Source organism: Spinacia oleracea, chromosome 4 (genome assembly GCF_020520425.1).
Source record: "Spinacia oleracea cultivar Varoflay chromosome 4, BTI_SOV_V1, whole genome shotgun sequence".
Lineage (NCBI taxonomy): Eukaryota > Viridiplantae > Streptophyta > Magnoliopsida > Caryophyllales > Amaranthaceae > Spinacia > Spinacia oleracea.
This window is the reverse complement of record NC_079490.1, coordinates 57,498,816-57,522,502: the sequence shown is the minus strand read 5'-3', so window position 1 is coordinate 57,522,502 and position 23,687 is coordinate 57,498,816. Positions and strand designations below refer to the sequence as shown.

General features: G+C 40.6%; 1 protein-coding gene and 1 non-coding gene across 2 annotated transcripts; one reads left to right on the top strand and one right to left on the bottom strand.

Annotated features, from left to right (window-relative positions):
* Positions 1-6,249: 6,249 nt before the first annotated feature.
* Positions 6,250-6,639, bottom strand: LOC110790524 (uncharacterized). Its single transcript, XM_021995310.1, has one exon. The coding sequence runs from the start codon at positions 6,637-6,639 to the stop codon at positions 6,250-6,252; it is 390 nt and encodes a 129-aa protein (XP_021851002.1).
* A 561-nt stretch (positions 6,640-7,200) lies between these two features.
* Positions 7,201-7,306, top strand: LOC130460458 (small nucleolar RNA R71). The gene has a single exon (XR_008920323.1). It is a non-coding gene; the product is annotated as a small nucleolar RNA R71 (small nucleolar RNA).
* Positions 7,307-23,687: the final 16,381 nt, after the last annotated feature.

Sequence of the window (23,687 nt, the reverse complement as noted above, 5' to 3'; positions counted from 1 at the left end):
ATGAGAACATAAATCTCCACTTGACAACGCATCTCCTATAAAATAACGAATCTCAATCCCCTTTTCATTTCACCCGAAACCTGCTATTTATAGAAACCTGCCATTTATGGAAACCTGCTAAAAACAGTAACTGCCGTAATGGGTAGTTGTTAAAAGTGGCAAGTCATAGAAGATAGAAACCTGTCAGAATTAGGTGTTGCACTCCAACATAAATCCTAAATGAGATAGAAATTGCGAGAGAATCCTGTTCCTAATACGATTCGAAAATAAGAGTTACGTATTAATTAAAATCCTAACGAGCCTAGAGTTCCTAACGGGCCCAGATGCATTCCATCATAAAATTAATACGCACTAAAAGACTCGATTAAGTCGCATACACTCCGGGTTCTAAGAGTCCGAATCTGACAAAGAAACAGCCCAGACCCTATTTTCAACGCCTGGCTCTGGGCGCCGAAATCTTCGGCGCCCAGCCCTGGGCGCTGAAATTACCTGGGACGTGTTCTTTCCTAATTCTTCGTGGATTAGAGTTCTACAATTCTATCTTTCCACGAACTCTTTTCTATAAATATAGCCCCAAGTTCGATGTGAAAAGGACACAACACACAATTATTATTCTGAGTATTGACTCTAAACCCCTAAGCCTAAGCCTCACGCTGCGAAATTAATCACGCGTGCTGTCGCAATCGATCCAAAAATCAAACAGAACGTATCCTGTCCCGTAATTTGAGATTCGTTAAATAAAAGGAGAAATAGCAAAGTCAAAGTGGTTAGTTTTTTGAGAACCGTGACGCACCTCTCAAGGGTGCGTCGTAATGTGTCCCTTTTCCATTGTTTAATTGCTTTCCTCGCCCTTTTTATGAAATGTTAAACTAATTAAATCTGATTGTTCTATCACGCCTAATAAAGATAACATTTTTGGGAAATTGGATTATCATGCTAGGTCCCTCAATACAATCTAAATCAGATAATCGCGCTCGATCTAGTGCTATATGTTGCATATTGTTAAAATCAACTCAAATTAGTTTAATAGTTAACGCATGTCCCTTCAATTATTTATGCTGAGCTAGTAAGGATATCCTGCCTCTGGAGTTATCGAAGAGCGAGTACTCCTGTCGGTAGTTACAGTCCCCCGAACCCTCAATCTCTACCTTGCGGGTGTATGTTGAGAGATCCCCACACCAGGGATCACAAGGGAACCTACGGCCGTCGTGGTCAAACATAATTGCACTCCCTTTATGTCACGATAACCGGGTTTTGTCAGTTTTTCTCATTGTCGTTAAAAACTGAATGGCGACTCCTATATTACTAGTCAAATGGGTGTAAAGTCACAGGAAATCCAATTACACTTGATTTGACAAAAAAGAAGCGTCACACCCACGAGGGACGAGGTCACGCATTAGCCTCGTGCTTTTTCGACCCCCTCACACCGTGCACACATCTACCAATTAGGAATAAAAGAATTCTAACCTATAAGTTCCATTTTTATTATTCCCAAATCAAGAATAATGCCTAAAAGCTAGAAAAACTTGCCTTAACAAAAAGGAGAGGAAAACAAAGAAAAAGGAAAGAAAAAGGAAGAAAAGAAAAGGAATGAAAATACGGAAAACAAAAGAAAACAAAAAAAAACTACAATCAAAGAAGCTAAAGAAACTAGGCACTAAAGTATATACATTGCACACAAATGCAATAATTCATTGGCATGAACAATCACAAAGTAACCACACAATAAAATCTCCCCCCAAGCTTGAATTAGGCCATGTCCTCAAGGCCTAAAATAAAACTAGGAGGGGAACAACTAACCATGCAACCAAATGCCCCACAAGAAATATGCCCGTCCCAAAGAATGCATGTGAGATAGAAAGATATTACCGGAGATGCCGTGGGAGCAAGTCCCGCAAAGAACCTGAAAATAAAACAAACTCACCAAAAGATCAACGAGCAAGGAAATGGTGGAAAATGTGAACCCACACCAATAAAACACACAAAAATATGCACAAAACCTGCGGGGTGCCTCCCGGAAGCGCTTCTTGAACGTCACTAGCTTGACGGTCCCCCCCCCCCCCCAATTCATGGGGGGTCCTTTAGGTCAATGATAGAAAACTAACTAAGAGAGTCACCCATATATAGTGCTTGAGCCTATGACCAATAACCTTGAAGGGGCCGGAATCATCTCCCCGAATCTCAATTGCACCATGTGGGAACACTCTCACAACATCAAATGGGCCGCTCCACCGGGACTTGAGCTTACCCGAGAATAACTTCAAACAAGAATTATAGAGGAGGACTTTCTCTCCCTCCATGAACTTTTTTTTCTGAATACGGGCGTCCTGATATTGCTTAGAACGAGCTTTGTAGATACTTGCCGAATCATATGCATTCATTCTTAGCTCTTCAAGCTCATGTAAGTCAAGTAAACGTCGCTCACCCGCACAAGAATGTTCAAAATTCAATGTTTTAATGGCCCACATAGCCCGATGCTCCAATTCAACCGGGAAATGGCAATTTTTACCATACACAAGCTTGTACGGAGTCATCCCAATGGGGGTCTTGAAAGCCGTCCTATAAGCCCATAGAGCATCATCGAGTTTGATTGCCCAATCCTTTCGGTTCTTGGTAACCGTCTTCTCAAGGATGGACTTGATTTCTCGGTTAGTCACTTCAACTTAGCCACTTGTTTGGGGAAGGTACCCCAAACCTATCTTGTGATGCACACCATATTTCTTCAAAAGTGCCTTGAACTTCCCATGAGCAAAGTGGGATCCTCCATCACTTATAACCGCCCTAGGGACACCGTAACGGGGGAAAACAATCTTCTTGAAAAGGGAAATCACCAGATTATGATCATTGGTGGGTGAGGCGATTACTTCCGTCCATTTGGACACATAATCAACGGCCACTAAGATGTACAAATTGCTGTAGGAAGAAGGAAAGGGGCCCATGAAGTCAATGTCCCAAACATTAAACACTTCAAGCTCAAGAATGAAAGATTGTGGCATCTCTTGCCTCTTAGACAATTCCCCGTTCGTTGACAATGATCACAAGATTTGACAAAGGCCCAAGCATCCCGGGAGAGGGTGGGCCACCACAACATACTTTGAAGGACCTTGGAGGCGGTTTTATCACCTCCCATATGCCCACCACAAGGGGAAGAGTGGCACATACGGAGAACATTAGCAAATTCCTCATTCGGAACACATTTCCTCAATAGTCCATCCGGGCACCTCCTCAACAAGACGGGATCATCACAAACATAGCGCCGAGCATCATACTTCAACTTCTGGCGTTGTTGGGTGGAAAGATCTTCGGGGATAACCCCACAAGCTAAGTAATTCACAATATCAACGAACCAAGGAATAAGGGAGTTCTCTACCATGTACAAGGTATCATCGCGCAAAGCATCCTCAATCGGCACATCATCCTTAGCCCCATCCCCAAGTTCTAGCCTAGAGAGATGATCGGCTACCACATTCTCGGCTCCTTTTTTTATCACGAATCTCAATATCGAACTCATGGAGGAGGAGTACCCAACGAATAAGTCTAGGCTTAGCCTCCTTCTTTGCCATGAGATATCGGATTGCCTCATGGTCCGTGTACACAATAGTCTTCGAACCCACCAAATAGGTCCGGAATTTCTCAAAGGCATGTACAATGGCAAGAAACTCCTTTTCGGTGGTAGTGTAGATGGATTGGGCTTGGTTGAGATTTTTGGACATGTAATATATCACATTGAGCTTCTTATCCTTCCTTTGCCCTAGGACCCCACCAACCGATTAGTCGCTAGCATCACACATCAATTGAAAAGGAAGGGACCAATCGGGGGCTTGCACAATAGGAGTAAAAACTAGGGAGTTCTTGAGTGTGTTGAAAGCTTTGAGGCAAGCGGCATCGAATTGAAAATCACACTCCTTTTGAAGGAGATTAGTAAGGGGCCTAGCAATCAACGAGAAATCCTTAAAGAATCTCCTATAAAAACCGGCATGCCCAAGAAAGGAGCGGATCCCCTTAACATTGACCGGAGGAGGGAGCTTCTCTATAACCTCAATTTTTGCCCTATCCACTTCAATACCAAGGTGTGAGAACTTATGCCCTAGAACAATCCCTTCTTGAACCATAAAGTGACACTTTTCCAAATTAAGCACCAATTGAACCTTTTCACATCTCTCAAGACACTTTTCAAGGTTGACGAGGCACTCATCATAGGTGGCCCCACCCACCGAAAAGTCGTACATGAAAACCTCCATTTCCTCCTCGAGCATGTCACCAAAAATGCTCATCATGCATCTTTGGAACGTCCCGGGGGCATTGCAAAGCCCGAATGACATCCTCCTATAGGCAAATATCCCATATGGACAAGTAAATCTAGTTTTCTCTTGGTCTTCCGGGTTTATGGGGTTTTGAAAGAACCCGGAATAGCCATCAAGAAAGCTAAAATACTTGTGTTTGGTTAGTCGTTCAAGTATTTGATCGATAAAGGGCAAGGGGAAGTGATCTTTCTTGGTGGAGAGATTGAGTTCACGATAATCAATGCACATACGCCACCCGGTCACTGTCCGGGTAGAAATAAGCTCGCCTTGTGCATTTTTTACTACCGTCATCCCACCTTTCTCGGGGACAACATGGACCGGGGACACCCGTCTACTATTGTAAATAGGATAGATGATCCCGGCCGCCAATTAGAGCTTGACAATTTCATTCTTAACCACCTCACCCATTGGTGGATTAAGTTTGCGTTGTCTTTCCCGATGTGGGATGGCATTGTCCTCAAGATCAATGTGGTGCATGCAAAGTGTCGGGCTTATGCCTTTGAAATCATCTATGGTATACCCCAAAGCACTTTGATGCCTCCTCAAAACTTGAACGAGCTTAAGGACTTGCTCATCATCAAGACTAGCATTAAAATGACGGGGTAGGAAGAGTTGTGACCTAGGAAAACATACCTCAAGCTCGAAGGTAGAGCCTTGAGCTCAACCTTAGGAGCTTCCTTACCATCACGTTGTTTAAGATCATCAAGGACGTCCTCCCGGTCAAGCAAAACGCAACAATATTATTCCTCACCAAGTGGGGTGGTGTTCAATTTCTCCTTGTATTGTGCCGCTTCCACACCTATATTTCCTATACCTACCCTATTCAAAAGAGCAAGCTCAAGAGGATCATTAGAAATGAGCAAGTGCTCATGCATATCATGAACGAGGGGGTCTAGGGAGTCAACAAAGAAGCAATCCTCACTAAGTGAGCTAGGATAGTGCATAGTGTTAGTCAAGTCAAATGTAAGACTATCCTTGCCCACCTTAAGTGTGATAACTCCTTGTTTAACATCTACGATAGCCCCCGCCGTGGCCAAAAATGGTCTCCCGAGAATGATTGGGACATGAGCGTCCTCATCAATATCGAGCACCACGAAGTCCACGGGGATGACGAACTTGCCTACTCGCAATGGCACATCTTCAACCTTGCCGATTAGATATTTGACCGATCGGTAGGCAAGTTGAAGTGTGATATTGGTAGGTACCAACTCTCCAATGTCAAGTGTAATGAACACCGAATATGGCATCCAACTCACACAAGCCCCCAAATCCCATAGGGCATTCCCAATTTCAAGGGCTTTAATTACACATGGGATAAAAAAACTACCCGGATCCTTGCGTTTTGGGGGCATTTCATTAAGAATGATGGCACTACAATTCTCGGTCAAATTCATTGTTTCCTTTACGTCGGAATCTCTCCTCCCACTCAAAATTTCCTTAAGAAATCTTGAGTAGGTTGGCATTTTCTTCAATGCGTCCGTAAAGGGAATGGTAATATGCAACTTCCTAATAACTTCTAGGAAATTCGAGAATTGAACATCCAACTTATGCCTTATAAACCTTTGGGGGTAGGGAAATTTAGGAGTGGGGAGAGGTACAAGAGTAGCCTCTTTTAGCTTTGAACATCATTCACATCATCTGTGTGAGGCTCCTCTTCTACCGCATCATCGTCATTCGACTCAACAATCCCATTTTGATCTTTCCCTTTTGACTAGGAAATTTTACTAGCTCTAGCACCACCATCTAGAATCTTTCCACTCCTTGTCATAATGGCATTCATTTGCATAGGAGTTTGACCTTGGGGTGGGAGACTAGTATGCACTTGTTGTTCCTTGATGGAGCTAGCAAGTTGTTCTAGTTGGGTTTCGATCATTTTTAAATGATTATTGGATTGCTTGAATCCATCATCAAACTCAACATTTTTCTTGGCTTGCGCCCCCACAAACTACTCCATAAGATCCTCAAGGTTAGACTTGAGAGGCGGGAGTGGTGGAGGTGCATTGCCATAACCCATAGGATTTTGAGGGTATTGATTGCCATAGGTCTTTGGCCCATTGAATCCGGGAGGAGGAAATTGAGAACTACCATATTGTCCTCCCGGGTTCGACGGATAGCCCCCACTAGAAGCACCCCTATATTTCCCATAAGGATAGTTGTAACCCTCTCCACCTAGATTGTTAGGGTTATAACTACCTTGATTGTATTGAGTTTGATTTCCAAGACCGTGAGATTGACCATAGGGTGCTTGGCCTTGATAGCCTTGCGCCCTATAGTTACCTCGGACTTGACTATCACACCCACCTCCTTGGTCGAAGCCTTGGTAGGATCCATGCATTGGGGGCCTCTAGGTGCTTGCCTATTAAAGTTTTGGTTCGAGGGGCCATCATATCTAGGCCTCTCATTCATAGCATTGCCATATTCCACATCAAAATCTCCTTCATAAGAAGGGCCATAATCCACATATGAAACATTATGCGCTAAAGGATACATGTTATGGAAATACCCATAGTCATGACAATTTTCACAAAAGGATGTATCTAATGGCATAGTATTGTAGGAACTCACCTTGCTCTTCCACTTAGTGAGAAGAGTAGCCGATGGTGGAGGAATTGTTAATGGTGATGGGGGTTGACTCGGAGTGCTCTCAAGCTTTCCTAACCTTGAGCTAAGCTTCTCGATGATGCGCACTTGCTTAATTGCATAGATTGAACCTTTACCATCCTCACCTTTACTCTTGCAATCATAATTCCTTGTTCCTACGTGCCATGCTTTGTAGTTTTGCACGACATCCTCTATGATCTCCTCTATTTAGTCCTCCGTCTTGTTCATTATAGGACTTGTTTTGGAGGTAGGGCTCAATCCCAAGTAGAAAGTTTGTAGGAGGAGCCATTTAGGAATCCCGTGGTGAGGGCACTCCCTTTGATATTCCTTGAACCGATCCCAAGCCTCAAATAGAGACTCGTCCCGCTTTTGCTCAAATGATTGGATCTTATGGCGATACTCGGCCGTCTTCCCGTGCGAATAGAACTTGCTCAAGAACGCACTTGTCACTTCATTCCAAGTCTGAAGTGAGTTTGGCTTGACCTCCTTGTCAAGCCAATCACTAGCACGCCCCAAGAGAGAGAAGCGGAATAGTGTCAACCTTATGTAGTCCGAAGTCAGTCCATTGTGCTTAATGGTATCACAATAGTGCTCAAATTATTTCAAGTGTTCATGCGGTGATTCGCTACTCTTTCCGCAAAATGGATGACTTTGCACCAAATAAATCAATGCGGGCTTTATTTCAAAATTGTTTGCATTGGTAGTCGGGGCTTAAATGCCACAAGTCGCCTCAAAGGCTCCCGGAATTCCGAGGTTCTTAACCAGAAGAGCCATTCTCTCAATGGTTGGACTTGTTGACTCTCGATCCGTAGCTCCACTCAAAGGTTCGAATCTGTTGTAGCTCGACAAACGGGTCCGGATACGTCTCAAGCTTCGCAAAGTCCTCTCTAACTCTAGGTTGAGAGGGTAGAGAGGTGTTGGGGAATACAGTTAAACATAATAACATGTGCGGAACAATCCCCAAAGCCAGGAAACATGTATAAAGCACAGATTAAGCAAACTTACATTCGAAGCGTGTTTTCCACAATAATCTGTCAACGAACACGAACAAAGAACTCCACTTGTCGTTCCTCTACTTGGTTCACCGACACGATCAGATCCGTCTTGATTATCGTAGCTTAGACAATCGATCAAGATACTTTGCTTTTGGGAAGAACTCACTTTGGAGGCACAGAGAGAATTAGGGTTCTCTGTGTCTCTAGGGTTTGAGTAATATGAATTGTGCTAAGTTGGAAATTAGGTTGTAAGGTTATTTACATAACATTACTAACCGACCAAGCCAAGAGGCAAGGCCGGCTAGCAAGCCTTGCACGCCAAGTCACACGGACACACACAGCGAAGGGCCGTGGGCCGCTTGCTGCTGTGTCGTGGTCTCGGCCCGCATGCACGCGCACAGCCCTCGCGCCTCATGGGCCTCGCTGCTGCCGTGCTTTGCTTGCTCGCCTATGCGCGCGCCCATGGGCCTCGAGTGCTTCGTGCACTCGGCTCGTGGGCCGCTCCTTGTATTCGCGATTTAAATATATTTCCGATATATTTATTTATCGTTTCGTATACGACGAATCACCGTCGTACGATACGATTTATTCGTGTCGCCCAGCTTACGAATATTCGCGATACGATATACGATTCTGACAAAGGTCGTATCGTATAATACGTTTCCAACTTAAATCCCGAAAAGCTATTAAATGAATTTCCGATTCATTTAATCCGGTGATCTGTTACGTGTCATTGGTGTGACCTTGTAGGTTCAGGCAAGAGTAAGTTGTGAGTTCAATATCCATTAGAACTCACTGATCGGAAGCATTGCTCCAGCTAGCTGTTCCGATCACTTGATCTCACTGAATTAATTCTTCGCAATTAATCTGAACCTTGGTATTAGAGTTAATGCACCTTGGGCGAAGGACATATTTCCTTCAATCTCCCACTTGTCATTCAGACAAGTGTGCATCCACATTCCTTTGTCGCTTAGTGTTACTTACTGAACATAAGATAAGATCCAAGCCATCCTTATTAGGTCCAGAAGTGTTTCTCGGATTACAGAGTTCAACTGTCAAACTTTTGCAGAAGGTTAAGCCTAACCATTCTGAGCACGGCCATGCATTTTACAGTATCTAACTCTCCGAGAGGCCTTGTTACACAACAACACCATATCCTATCAAAGATAGGAGGAAAATCCATTCTTGTAATCTATGAACACTCACTTTGATTCATAGTACGCCCAATAACTGCTTTTATAGCCTCCTTTTACGGTGCGACCTTTAGCTAGTATTAAAGCAAACTAATTCTCAAACGAGCAGACATAATCCCTCATGTTCTGAGGAACGGTTTCTAATCACCATTAATGAGAACTACCTATGACATGACTTTAATATCTTAAAGTGTTCTCATGGTCAATCCGATACAAGATCCAATAAGTATCTATGCAAAAGATTCTGACATCCAGTCACTATAGTTCAAGAAACAGAACTAAGTAATCTACTTGCAATCTAATCTTCATTAGTCATTGGTCGTCCACCTTTCAATGACCTGGATTAGGGATCCTTTGTGACTTCAATATTCAAGTTCACTTATGGGTGTTTCTTTGTCAAATAATCCATCTTGACATCCCATTTGAATGATTTGAATCACATGGACTTATCAATTAATTCTAAACCACAATTAAATGAATATGAAATAAATAAATTTCATAAATATGAAATGGTTAAACCAATTGTTTTAAACATAGATCTAACAGATGTTCTAAAACAATACTTAGAAAATCAAAGCCATTCTCCAACATGCTTGATTCCCATGGTTGCTACATGTGAGTTGTGTTTCACTTGTGGCAACGGTTTAGTCAATGGATCCGCGACGTTGTCGTCAGTTCCAACCTTGCAAATCTCGATTTCCTTTCTTTCAACGATCTCTCGAAGTATATGAAATCGCCGCAGTACGTGTGAAGGAAATATGACCTTCACCCAAGGTGCATTAAGTCTAATACCAAGGTTCAGATTAATTGCGAACAATTAATTCAGTGTGATCAAGTGATCGGAACAGCTAGCTGGAGCAATGCTTCCGATCAGTGAGTTCTAATGGATATTGAACTCACAACTTACTCTTGATTGAACCTACATGGTCACACCAATGACACGTAACAGATCACCAGATTAAATGAATCGGAAATTCATTTAATAGCTTTTTGGGAATTAGTTGGAAACGTATTATACGATACGACCTTTGTCGGAATCGTATATCGTATCGCGAATATTCGTAAGCTGGGCGACACGAATAAACCGTATCGTACGACGGTGATTCGTCGTATACGAAGCGATAAATAATATATCGGAAATATATTAAATTGCGAATACGAAGGGCATCGGAGTTGTTGGCCCGTCAAGCCAAGCACGTAAGCGTGCAAGGCCCAACGAGCCAGCAAGCTCGCGAGCAAGAAAGGCAAGCCCATTGGGCGCCAGCACGCAGCAGCAAGCGTTAGCGCACAGCACGACGAGCGAGCAAGGCCCACGGCCCAGCTGCTCGGCGCGCGCGCTGTGGGCTTCGGCCTGTAGTGTGTCGCTGGGCGCTGGCGTGTGTCCGTGTTGCTTGGCTCGCACGGCTTGTTAGCCGGCCTTGCTTCTTTCTTGGTCGGTTAGTAAGGTTAATGATATAACCTTACAACCTTGTTTCCAACACACACATAATTCATACACTCAAACCCTAGAGACACAGAGAACTCTAATTCTCGTTGTGCCTCCAAAGTGAGTTTTTCCCAAAAGCAAAGTATCTTGATCAATTGTCTAAGCTACGATTATCAAGACGGATCTGGTCGTGTCGGTGAACCAAGTAGAGGAACGACAAGTGGAGTTCTTTGTTCGTGTTCGTTGACAGATTATTGTGGAAAACACGCTTCGAATGTAAGTTTGCTTAATCTGTGCTTTATACATGTTTCCTGGCTTTGGGGATTGTTCCGCACATGTTATTATGTTTAACTGTATTCCCCTACAGTGGTATCATGAGCCTTATGTATTCAAAGCATGAATTAGCATGATTATTATTGTTTTTGAATCTGTCGAAATTTCGGATTTTTTGTTGATTTTTCGGAATTTTTTACGAATTATTGGATGAATTGCGTATAATCAGGTCCGAAATAAAAAATCATCGCTTTTTCGATTTTTAAAACCCTAATCTGATGGAAAACAATTTTCTAAGATTAACTCATGAAAATAGAATTGCGAAAACAGGCCTCGAAATATCGTTTTTTTGGCGTTTTTGTTAATTTTTCATTAAAAATTAAAAGTGTCGGACAGTAATTCAATTAAAAGGTCGACCTAAACTATTCGGAATTGCTTGAAATTTCGACACAATGTTTCTGGATATATTCTTGATCTAAGGTAAAAATTTCAGATGTTTCCGATAAGTATAAACACTAATTTTGCCTTTCCCCAATTCGTAAAATTTGAAACCCTAATTGAATTTTAATTAATTTTGGTTTAATAATTAGGCTAAATGGGGAAGGGGGTATAATTTCATGGGTCAGTGGCTATTTTTTAAAATTATTGGATTAAAATTTTGAATGGTTTCGTTAATTTTAATCGCACTTAAACCAAATTATTAATAATCTGAAATTTAATTGTTTATGAACGATATACAATTTCGGATTTCTTTAATTAAAAGTTCAAACTTTAAAGTTGATTCGATCGTTCTTGAAAGTTTGAATATTGTTAGCCCTTGATTTATTAAATTTACGAAATCGTTGTTTTTTGAAAATAAAAATCGTAACTTTTTTTTTTTGAAAAATAAAGTTAATGCAAGTTCGTGAATTATATTTAAATTTAATTAAGTTTGTCCGTTTTACGAACCAAAAACACGAACATGGGCATGATGGAAGTATGGCTCGTCGAGCCATACGAGGCCATTGTGCTCGACCGAGCCATGCGACACGGGCAGCAGCAGCTATGTTGCGTGCCTCGTGCGCGCTAGGCGAGGGAGGGGCAGGCAAGGTAGCTTGCGGGGCTGCAACGAAGCGAGGCGCAAGCCTTGCGACGTCTAGCACACACGATGCACAACACGCAGGGCAGGGACAGCGATGCTGCGGGGACGCAGTGCGCGCGCGCGCGCGATGGGGCTGGGGGTGCCCGAGCTCTGCTCGTGTGCTCTTGGGCCTCACGCAAGGCGGGGCTGGGCGCAAGCCTAGCCCGATTTAGCAATTGGATTTTTTTTAAATCGTTTAATTCGTTGGGCTTCGTATATTTGCATTAATTTGGGCTAACGGGATATTTAATTTAATATTTTATTTGCTTGGGCCGGGCCGCGAGTTTTAATTTAATATTTCATAATTAATTATCCGGAATAATTATTGGTTTGAGTGGGAGCTACTAAATGAAATTAAAATAAAATAATTATTTTAATTATTTTCGTAGGTCGCATTATTTTAATTAAATTCATTTTAATTAGAATAAAGTCTAAGGATTAATAATTTGTAAATTGATTAATCTTTTAGGACACGTTTATGTGAACGTGAATTTTAATTAATTCACGTAAATACTTGCATATTAACATGGGCCATTCGTTTTAGCATACGAATGGGTGAATTTGTAGAATATATATTTTATGCAATGCAGGTACTCCAAGTGACTAGTATGGCCAATTTAGGATTGTTAAATACGGTCTGCGTACCGTTCTATCTTTGAATGTAAAGTTTTAAATATGGTCTGCGTACCATGGAAATTTTGATGTAATTTTATTATTTTCAAGTATTTCTAAGTTTAGAACTTTAAGTTAGCATTTGAACGAAGATTCAAGACGATGCCAAGCTAACAAGGAGGTGATGAAGATTGGATGCTTCAAGACAAGATGTTTTGGGCCATACTATATCACCATTTATTTATGCACTTCTATATATATATTATGCGTGAATGTATGAATGTATGTATACTTTGCATGAACAGGTTGTTTCCTATGAATCGATTAGTTTTAAGTTCACTAAATAATCGAACCAACATAGAAACAACCAGGTCCAAGTAATATTGAGTTTAAAATTGCCTTCCAAATCAACACTTACAAAAATCTAGGGATCTAAGATAGTAGGTTTACGCTAAAGCGAGGTGCTATTTTAGTTGACTTAGGTGGTAAGGCGTCCTAAAGGAGCACGTTGATTGTGGTTACAACTCAAACAACAATGGCATTAAGTTGTGGCAATGGGATAAAGTATGGCATTAGTTTATTAACCAAGAGTAATTTGGAGATTACTAGCAATAGGTTTTGCTTACCTAAAATCATAAACTACTTAAGACATGCTAAAGCTGCTTAAGGATTTAGGACTTTTGGGGTCTTGGAATCGTTTCATTCATTTTGGACCATGTTTTTTGCTTTTTGCATGAATGAAATGTTTTAATATCTTTAATGATTGCATGTTTTGCTTTTATTTCAAAGTTATTGAATTGTATGAATGGTTATTTATTGCAAATTCTTTTCGATTGTAGTAATCAAATGGCCGCGAACAATAACACTTTCAATCTGCGTTCTATTCTCGACAAAGAGAAGTTGAATGGCAACAATTTCCTCGACTGGCAAAGGAACTTATAAATAGTTCTTATGCATGAGGAAAAGGAATATGTCCTTGAGGAATAGTTACCGCAAGAGGCTGGGCCGGAGGTAACTCAAGCTGCCCTTAATCGTTGGATTCAGGCCAACAGGGATGTCAAATGTGTGATGCTTGCATCCATGAGTCTTGAACTTCAGAAAACGTTCATTAACTCGGATGCTTACCAAATCATCTCGGAGTTGAAGAACATGTTTCAGTACCAAGCCAGAATCGAAAGATTCGAGACTCAGAGGTTGATCCTTGAGACTAAGCTCAAGAAAGGAGAACCAGTGAGCCCACATGTTCTTAAAATGATTGGACTCTTTGAGAACATGAGAGCTATAGATTCTAACGTCTCAAATGAAATGGCTATTGACATCATTCTCCATTCGCTTCATAATGGCTATGATCAGTTCAAGTTGAATTACAACATGAACAGCATGGAGAAATCTCTTACTGAGCTTCACGGTATGCTGAAAACCGCTGAAAAGACGCTCAAGCAAGAGAACAAGCACGATATGCTTATGGTGCGTAAGGGCAAGAACTTCAAGAAATCAGGCAAGAATAAGGGCAAGAAGGGTAAGGGCAAGGCTTCGCCCTCATCCAAGTCCAACGGCGCCAGTTGTGGTAAACAGAAATGGGCGACTCGTTGTCCTGCCGACTCTAAATGCTTCTACTGCAAGAAGAAGGGGCATTGGAAGAGGGATTGCTTGAAGAAGAAGGAAGATGAGAAGAACGGGAACGTTGCTTCTACTTTAGGTATGTATGTTATACATTGTAATCTTGCTAATTCTACTTCTTGGGTATTAGATACTGGTTGTGGCTCACACTTATGTTCCAATTCACAGGGACTAAGGAGAAGTAGAAAGCTTGATAAAGGCGAGATGGATCTACGCTTGGGAAATGGAGCACGGATTGCTGCATTAGCCGTAGGATGTTATTTTATTTCTTTGCCTAGTGGGTTTGTTTTGGAACTAGAAAACTGTAACTACGTTCCTAGTATCACCAGAAACATCATTTCCGTTTCATGTTTGGATTCTAAAGGTTTTAGTTTTCAATTTAAAGACAATAGTTATTCTTTTTCTTTGAATGGAATGTTTTATGGTTCAGCACAACAAGAAAACGGTCTTTATGTGCAAGATACGAGCAAACACATTTATAACATAAATACCAAAAAGGCTAAAATTGGTGATTCGGATCTCACATTTCTGTGGCATTGTCGATTAGGCCATATAAACATAAAGCGCATGGAATTACTTCAACGGAAAGGAATCTTGTTTACTTGGAAAAATGACAAAGCTACCTTTCTCAAAGGTGGGAGAAAGAGCAAGCGAACTACTAGGGCTAATACATACGGACGTATGTGGGCCTATGAGTACGAAAGCTAGAGGTGAGTTAAGCTATTTCATAACGTTTACGGACGACTTCAGTAGATATGGCTATATTTACTTAATAAAGCACAAGTCTGAATCGTTTGAGAAATTCAGAGAATTTCAAAATGAAGTAGAGAATCAACATGGCAAGAATATTAAAGCTCTTAGATCGGATCAAGGAGGTGAATATCTTAGCCACAAGTTTGATGACCATCTAAAAGAATGCGGTATTCTTTCTGAACTGACTGCTCCGGGGACACCTCAATGGAATGGAGTGTCGGAAAGGACAAATAGGACCTTACTCGATATGGTCAGATCAATGATGGGTCAGGCCGAACTTCCTTTACAGTTTTGGGAACATGCGTTGCAAACTACAGCACTCACACTGAATCGTGCTCCATCAAAAGCTGTTGAAAAGACTCCATACGAATTATGGACTGGGAAACTTCCAAAGTTGTCTTTTCTGAAGATTTGGGGTTGCGAAGCATATGTCAAGCGATTAATTTCGGACAAGCTACAACCTAAATCTGAAAAATGTTTCTTCGTTGGGTATCCAAAAGAAACTATGGGGTATTATTTCTACAACAAGTCAGACAACAAGGTATTCGTTGCTCGTGACGGTGTCTTTTTGGAAAGAAATCATATTTCCAAATTGACAAGTGGGAGAATAATAGACCTCGAAGAGATTCGAGACGAAGAACGAACTCAGAACTCTTTAGAAGCAGTTCAAGTTGATGAACCTCCAAGGTCTTTAGAAGAGCCAGTGGGAGTAGTTCCTCAAACCGTTATTTCCCCTCGTAGGTCAAATAGAACTATTTTTCAGCCGGACAGATGGACAGGCGTCCTCTTGACTGAAAACTTAGACGTTCTCATATTGGATAGTGATGAAACTTTGACTTACAAGTAAGCTATGACGAGCCCAAGCTCCATTAAATGTTTAGAGGCCATGCAATCTGAAATAGACTCCATGTCTGAAAATCAAGTCTGGGATTTAGTTGATTTGCCGGATGTGTTCACACCTATCGGATGCAAATGGGTCTTCAAGTTGAAGAAAGACAAAGATGGAATTGTATACATATACAAGGCTAGATTGGTAGCAAAAGGTTACAGGCAAGTTCACGGCGTTGACTACGATGAAACCTTTTCTCCAGTCACGATGCTTAAGTCTATTCGGATAATCCTTGCGATTGCCGCTTTTCATGACTATGAAATATGGCAAATGGATGTCAAAACTTCCTTCTTGAAGAGATTGTGTTCATGACACAGCCGGAGGGTTTTGTCGATCAAAAGAACCAAGGAAAGGTATGCAAGCTTAAGAAGTCCATCTACGGACTAAAGCAGGCATCAAGGAGTTGGAATAAACGATTTGATGAAGCAGTCAATAACTTTGGCTTCATCAAGAATCAAGACTAATCTTGTGTATACAAGAAGGTCAGTGGGAGTAAAATTGCATTCCTAGTCTTGTATGTTGACGACATACTGCTTATTGGAAACGACATTCCTATGTTGGAGTCTGTAAAGACTTGGCTCGGGAAGTGTTTCTCAATGAAGGACTTAGGAGAGGCACATTACATATTGGGCATCAAGATCTATAGGGATAGATCTAAGAGGATGATTGGACTAAGCCAAAGCACTTACATTAACAAAGTGCTTGCTAGGTTCAATATGATGGAAGCCAAGAGAGGCCATCTACCCATGTCACATGGCGTATATCTAAGCAAGAATCAGTGTCTCAAAACATCTGATGAGCGTAGAAAGATGAGTTGAATTCCATCTTTGTCTTTCTTCAACTTGAAGACCCATTTGCATCCGATAGGTGTGAACACATCCGGCAAATCAACTAAATCCCAGACTTGATTTTTAGACATGGAGTCTATTTCAGATTGCATGGCCTCTAAATATTTAATGGAGCTTGGGCTCGTCATAGTTTTCTTGTAAGTCAAAGGTTCATCACTATCCAATATGAGAACGTCTAAGTTTTTAGTCAAGAGGACGCCTGTCCATCTGTCCGGCTGAAAAATAGTTCTATTTGACCTACGAGGGGCAACAACGTTTTGAGGAACTGCTCCTACTGGTTCTTCTAAAGACCTTGGAGGTTCATCAACTTGAACTGCTTCTTAAGAGTTCTGAGTTTGTTCTTCGTCTCGAATCTCTTCGAGGTCTATTATTCTCCCACTTGTCAATTTGGAAATATGATTTCTTTCCAAAAAGACACCGTCACGAGCAACGAAAACCTTTTTGTCTGACTTGTTGTAGAAATAATACCCCATAGTTTCCTTTGGATACCCAACGAAGAAACATTTGTCAGATTTAGGTTGTAGCTTGTCCGAAATTAATCGCTTGACATATGCTTCGCAACCCCAAATCTTCAGAAAAGACAACTTTGGAAGTTTCCCAGTCCAAAATTCGTATGGAGTCTTTTTAACAGCTTTTGACAGAGCACGATTCAGTGTGAGTGCTGCAGTTTGCAACGCATGTCCCAAGAACTGTAAAGGAAGTTCGGCTTGACCCATCATTGACCTGACCATATCGAGTAATGTCCTATTTCTCCGTTCCGACACTCCATTCCATTGAGGTGTCCCTGCAGTAGTCAGTTCAGAAAGAATACCGCATTCTTTTAGATGGTCATCAAACTCGTTGCTAAGATATTCACCTCCTCGATCCGATCTTAGAGCTTTGATTTTCTTGCCATGTTCATTCTCTACTTCATTTTGAAATTCTCTGAATTTCTCAAACGATTCAGACTTGTGCTTAATTAAGTAAATATAGCCATAACTACTGAAGTCGTCCGTAAACGTTATTAAATAGCTGAACTCACCTCTAGCTTTCGTACTCATAGGCCCACATACGTCTGTATGTATTAGCCCTAGTAGTTCGCTTGCTCTTTCTCCCACCTTTGAGAAAGGTTGCTTTGTCATTTTGCCAAGTAAACAAGATTCGCATTGATCAATCTTCTCTAAGTCGAATGATTCTAGAATTCCTTTCCTTTGAAATAATTCCATGCGCTTTATGTTTATATGGCCTAATCGACAATGCCACAGAAATGTGAGATCCGAATCACCAGTTTTAGCCTTTTTGGTATTTATGTTATAAATGTGTTTGCTCGTATCTAGCACATAAAGACCGTTTTCTTGTTGTGCTAAACCATAAAACATTCCATTCAAAGAAAAAGAACAACTATTGTCTTTAAATTGAAAACTAAAACCTTTAGAATCCAAACTTGAAACAGAAATGATGTTTCTGGTGATACTAGGAACATAGTAACAGTTTTCTAGTTCCAAAATAAACCCACTAGGCAATAAAATAAGATCCTACGGCTAATGCAGCAATTCGTGCTCCATTTCCCACGCGTAGATCCATCTCACCTTTATCAAGCCTTCTACTTCTCCTTAGTCCCTGTGAATTGGAACATAAGTGTGAGCCACAACCAGTATCTAATACCCAAGAAGTAGAATTAGCAAGAATACAATGTATAACATACATACCTGAAGGAGAAGCAACGTTTCCGTCCTTCTTCTCTTCCTTTAGTTTGGGGCAATCTCGCTTGTAATGACCAATTTCATTACAATTGAAGCATTGCGATGTAGAAGGAGAAGCATTCCTCTTCATCTTGCTCTTGGAAGGCGCCAGATGCCCTCCGGGAGTGGACGAAGATTTAGCCTTGCTTTTCTTCCCCTTGCCTACTTTCTTGAATTTAGTGCACCTCACATTCAAAGGGTCTTGATTGAACTTAAGGATTTTCTCGCATTTCATGAGTAATTCCACAAGTTCACAGAATGTGCTCTCTTTTTGATGAAAGAGATAGTGCATCTTAAAACCCTCATAATCCTTATGAAGAGAATTCAGCACTAGTGCAATAGCTACCGACTCTTTGATGGAACCACCAAGTCAATATCCACATGAGACCGAATTGATGTGTTTTTGTCCATCTTGACATAGTAAATGCGCCTTTGTGCCTCTAGAAGTTCGATTTCTAGGCACGACTTGCGTGGGGTTACGAGCTTGAGATCGCTCATCGTATTAGCCAATTCGTCAACCCCATTGCCACCAGTTTGGCATAAGGGTCGAAAACCCGCACACTTATCCTCGAGGCTACTTAGGAGAGCTTGAGATTCAAAAGTAATGAACCTCCCTCTCCAACTCTCAGGGATAGACTTAAGGATGAACTCCGTGACAAGGTACTTGTGAAGTTCCCAACTTTTGTACCTTTCAGGAGTCATGCCTCGCGCGTCATAGCTAGGGAAAGGTTGTTCAATGACATAGTGTATGCCATTAACTTTCAAAACTTCGACAAGTTTCTCTTTCCATTCAAGAAAATTAGTCAAGTCTAACTCGACATCCAGAATTTCAGCTGATATGATTGTTGTTATGTTTGCGACCATTTTGATTACTACAATCTAAAAGAATTTGCAATAAATAACCATTCATACAATTCAATAACTTTGAAATAAAAGCAAAACATGCAATCATTAAAGCTATTAAAACATTTCATTCATGCAAAAAGCAAAAACATGGTCCAAAATGAATGAAACGATTCCAAGACCCCAAAAGTCCTAAATCCTTAAGCAGCTTTAGCATATCTTAAGTAGTTTAAGATTTTAGGTAAGCAAAACCTATTGCTAGTAATCTCCAAATTACTCTTGGTTAATAAATTAATGCCATAATTTATCCCATTGCCACAACTTAATGCCATTGTTGTTTGAGTTGTAACCACAATCAACGTGCTCCTTTAGGATGCCTTACCACCTAAGTCAACTAAATAGCACATCGCTTTAGCGTAAATTAACCTACTATCTTAGATCCCTAGATTTTTGTAAATGTTGATTTGGAAGGCAATTTTTAAACTCAATATTACTTGGACCTAGTTGTTTCTATGTTGGTTCGATTATTAAGTGAACTTAAAACTAATCGATTCATAGGAAACAACCTGTTCATGCAAAGCATACATACATTCATACATTCACGCATAATATATGTATTGAAGTGCATAAATAAATGGTGATCTAGTATGGCCCAAAACATCTTCTCTTGAAGCATCCAATCTTCATCACCTCCTTGTTAGCTTGGCATCGTCTTGAATCTTCGTTCAAATGCTAACTTAAAGTTCTAAGCTTAGAAATACTTGAAAATAATAAAATTACATCAAAAATTCCATGGTACGCAGACCATATTTAAAACTTTACATTCAAAGATAGTACGGTACGCATACCGTATTTAACTATCCTAAATTTGGCCATACTAGTCACTTGGAGTACCTGCATTACATAAAATATATATTCTATGCATTCACCCATTCGTATGCTAAAACGAAAAGATTAATCAATTTCCAAATTATTAATCCTTAGACTTTATTCTAATTAAAATTGAATTTAATTAAAATAACGCGACCAACGAAAATAATTAAAAATAATTATTTCATTTTAATTTCATTTAGTGGCTCCCACTCAAACCAATAATTATTCCGGATAATTAATTATGAAATATTAAATTAAAACTCGCGGCCCGGCCCAAGCAAATAAAATATTAAATTAAATATCCCGTTAGCCCAAATTAAAGCAAATGTACGAAGCCCAACGAATTAAACGATTTTTAACAAAAAAGTCCAATTACTTATTCGGGTTAGGCTTGCGCCCAGCCCTTGCCTTGCGTGAGGCCCAAGAGCGCACGAGCAAGGCTCGCACACCCCCAGCCCCGTCGCGCGCGCGCACCGCGTCCCCGCAGCCTAGCTGCCCCTGCGTGCGTGTTGTGCATCGTGTGTGTGCTGGACGTCGCAAGGCTTGCGCCTTGCTTCATCGCAGCCCCGCAAGCTCCCTCGCCTGCCCCTTCCTCGCCTAGCGCGCACGAGGCACGCAGCATAGCTGCTGCTGCCCGTGTCGCATGGCTCGGCCAAAGCACAATGGCCTCGTATGGCTCGACGAGCCATACTTCCACCATGCTCATGTTCGTGCCTTTGGTTCGTAATACGGACCAACTTAATTAAAATTAAATTTAATTCACGAACTTGCATTAATTTAATTTTTCAAAAAAGGTTACGATTTTATTTTCGAAAAACAACGATTTTTAACGATTTAATAAACTTTAACGACAATCCAATTTCGTAAAATTAATAAATCAAGGGCTAACAATATTCAAACTTTTAAGAACGATCGAATCAACATTAAAGTTTGAACTTTCAATTAATAAAATCCGAAGCTTTAAATCGTTCATACACAATTAAATTTCAGATTTTTAATAATTTGGTTTAAGTGCGATTAAAATTAACGAAACCATTAAAAATTTTAATCCAATAATTTTTAAAATTATCCAATGACCCATGAAATTATATCCCCTTTCACAATTAACCGAATTATTAAACCAAAATTAATTAAAATTCAATTAGGGTTTCAAATTTTACGAATTGGGGAACGGCAAAATTAGGGTTTATACTTATCGGAAAAATCCGAAATTTTTACCATAGATCAATAATTTACCCCGAAACATTGTGTCAAAATTTCAAGAAATTCCGAGTAGTTTAGGTTGACCTTTTAATTGAATTACTGTCCGACAGTTTTAATTTTTAATGAAAAATTAACAAAAATGCCCAAACAACGATACTTCGAGGCCTGTTTTCGCAATTCTATTCCCTTGATTTGATCTTAGAAAATCGTTTTCCATCAGATTAGGGTTTTAAAAATCGAAAAAGCGAAGATTTGTGATTTCGGACCTGATTATTACGCAATTCATACAATAATTTGTAAAAATTCCGAAAAATCAATAAAAAATCCAAATTTTTGACAGATGCAAAAACAATAATAATCATGCTAATTCATGCTTTGAATACATAACTCTCTGATACCACTGTTTGGGAATACAGTTAAACATAATAACATGTGCGGAACAATCCCCAAAGCCAGGAAACATGTATAAAGCACAAATTAAGCAAACTTACATTCGAAGCGTGTTTTCCACAATAATCTGTCAACGAACATGATCAAAGAACTCCACTTGTCGTTCCTCTACTTGGTTCACCGACACGATCAGATCCGTCTTGATTATCGTAGCTTAGACAATCGATCAAGATACTTTGCTTTTGGGAAGAACTCACTTTGGAGGCACAGAGAGAATTAGGGATCTCTGTGTCTCTAGGGTTTGAGTAATATGAATTGTGCTAAGTTGGAAATTAGGTTGTAAGGTTATTTACATAACCTTACTAACCGACCAAGCCAAGAGGCAAGGCCGGCTAGCAAGCCTTGCACGCCAAGTCAAACGGACACACACAGCGAAGGGCCGTGGGCCGCTTGCTGCTGTGTCGTAGTCTCGGCCCGCATGCACGCGCACAGCCCTCGCGCCTCATGGGCCTCGCTGCTGCCGTGCTTTGCTTGCTCGCTTATGCGCGCGCCCATGGTCCTCGAGTGCTTCACTCGGCTCGTGGGCCGCTCCTTGTATTCGCGATTTAAATATATTTCCGATATATTTATTTATCGTTTCGTATACGAAGAATCACCGTCGTACGATACGATTTATTCGTGTCGCCCAGCTTACGAATATTCGCGATACGATATAAGATTCCGACAAAGGTCGCATCGTATAATACGTTTCCAACTTAAATCCCGAAAAGCTATTAAATGAATTTTCGATTCATTTAATCAGGTGATATGTTTCGTGTCATTGGTGTGACCTTGTAGGTTCAGTCAAGAGTAAGTTGTGAGTTCAATATACATCAGAACTCACTGATCGGAAGCATTGCTCCAGCTAGCTGTTCCGATCACTTGAACTCACTGAATTAATTGTTCGCAATTAATCTGAACCTTGGTATTAGACTTAATGCACCTTGGGTGAAGGAAATATTTCCTTCAAGAGGCCTATGACGAGTTCGACCCCTATCTTGCATACAAAACTCAAACAAACTGTGAGCAATGCAAAGGAAAAACTAAAACAAGAATGAAATTTTTTGTATTTTCTTTGTGTAGACACCTAATTTGTGTCTCCCCTTTGGGATGATGACGATACCATTATCCTTATTAGGTGATTGGAATAACTCCAGGCGAAAATCCCAATTGATAAGAATGCTTCCAAAATTCAAGATCCAAAATCCAACCCCCGAGACCGTTCCCCTTCCTGAACTCGGTACAAAATACAACTTTCCAAATCCAATTTCAAAATCCAAGTACAAACTCATCTAGTAGACCATCCAATTGGTTTTACTAGGCCTTTTCCACTCAAAATCATATAAGGCAAGTCAAATTCGGGCGTCGACCCACAAAACCTAGCATGCCGGGCCCCGTCCCGTAAAACCGGAATTCAAAAACCCGAGAAAGGCTTGTTTTTAGACGCTAAATGATGCCTTAACCTCCAAGCAAATATAAAACTCCAAACCTAGTACTATTCGTACAACAGGTACAACACTACAAGACGAAACAAGGACGATTCCCCGTCCTTGCTTTGGCGGCATTCAAGCCACGTCACCAGCGCCCTGAGCTGACGTGTGTTGGCGCCTTGCACCCATTCCTTTTATAAATACCCCTCATTTTCATCACAATGGGAGGAGAACAACAATACAACGTCGTAATTTCGACATTACGCCTCAAAATACAACTCAAAAACTTCTCAAAAACACATACAGAATTCCTAAATTCAAAAAAGCAATTGGGAGCTCTTGCCTAAACCTAACAAGGTAAATCCGAATCTCATTCTAATCAACTATGTTGCTTTAATTTCTAAATGAATAGCAAGTTGGTGTTTTTAATCATTCAAAAACACCACTTGCAACAATCATACATGCATGTTTTCCAAAAATACAAGCTTTTTCAAAATACAAAATACAAATTTTCAAGATTCAAGGATGTCCAAGTTGTTTACAATCACCTCTTG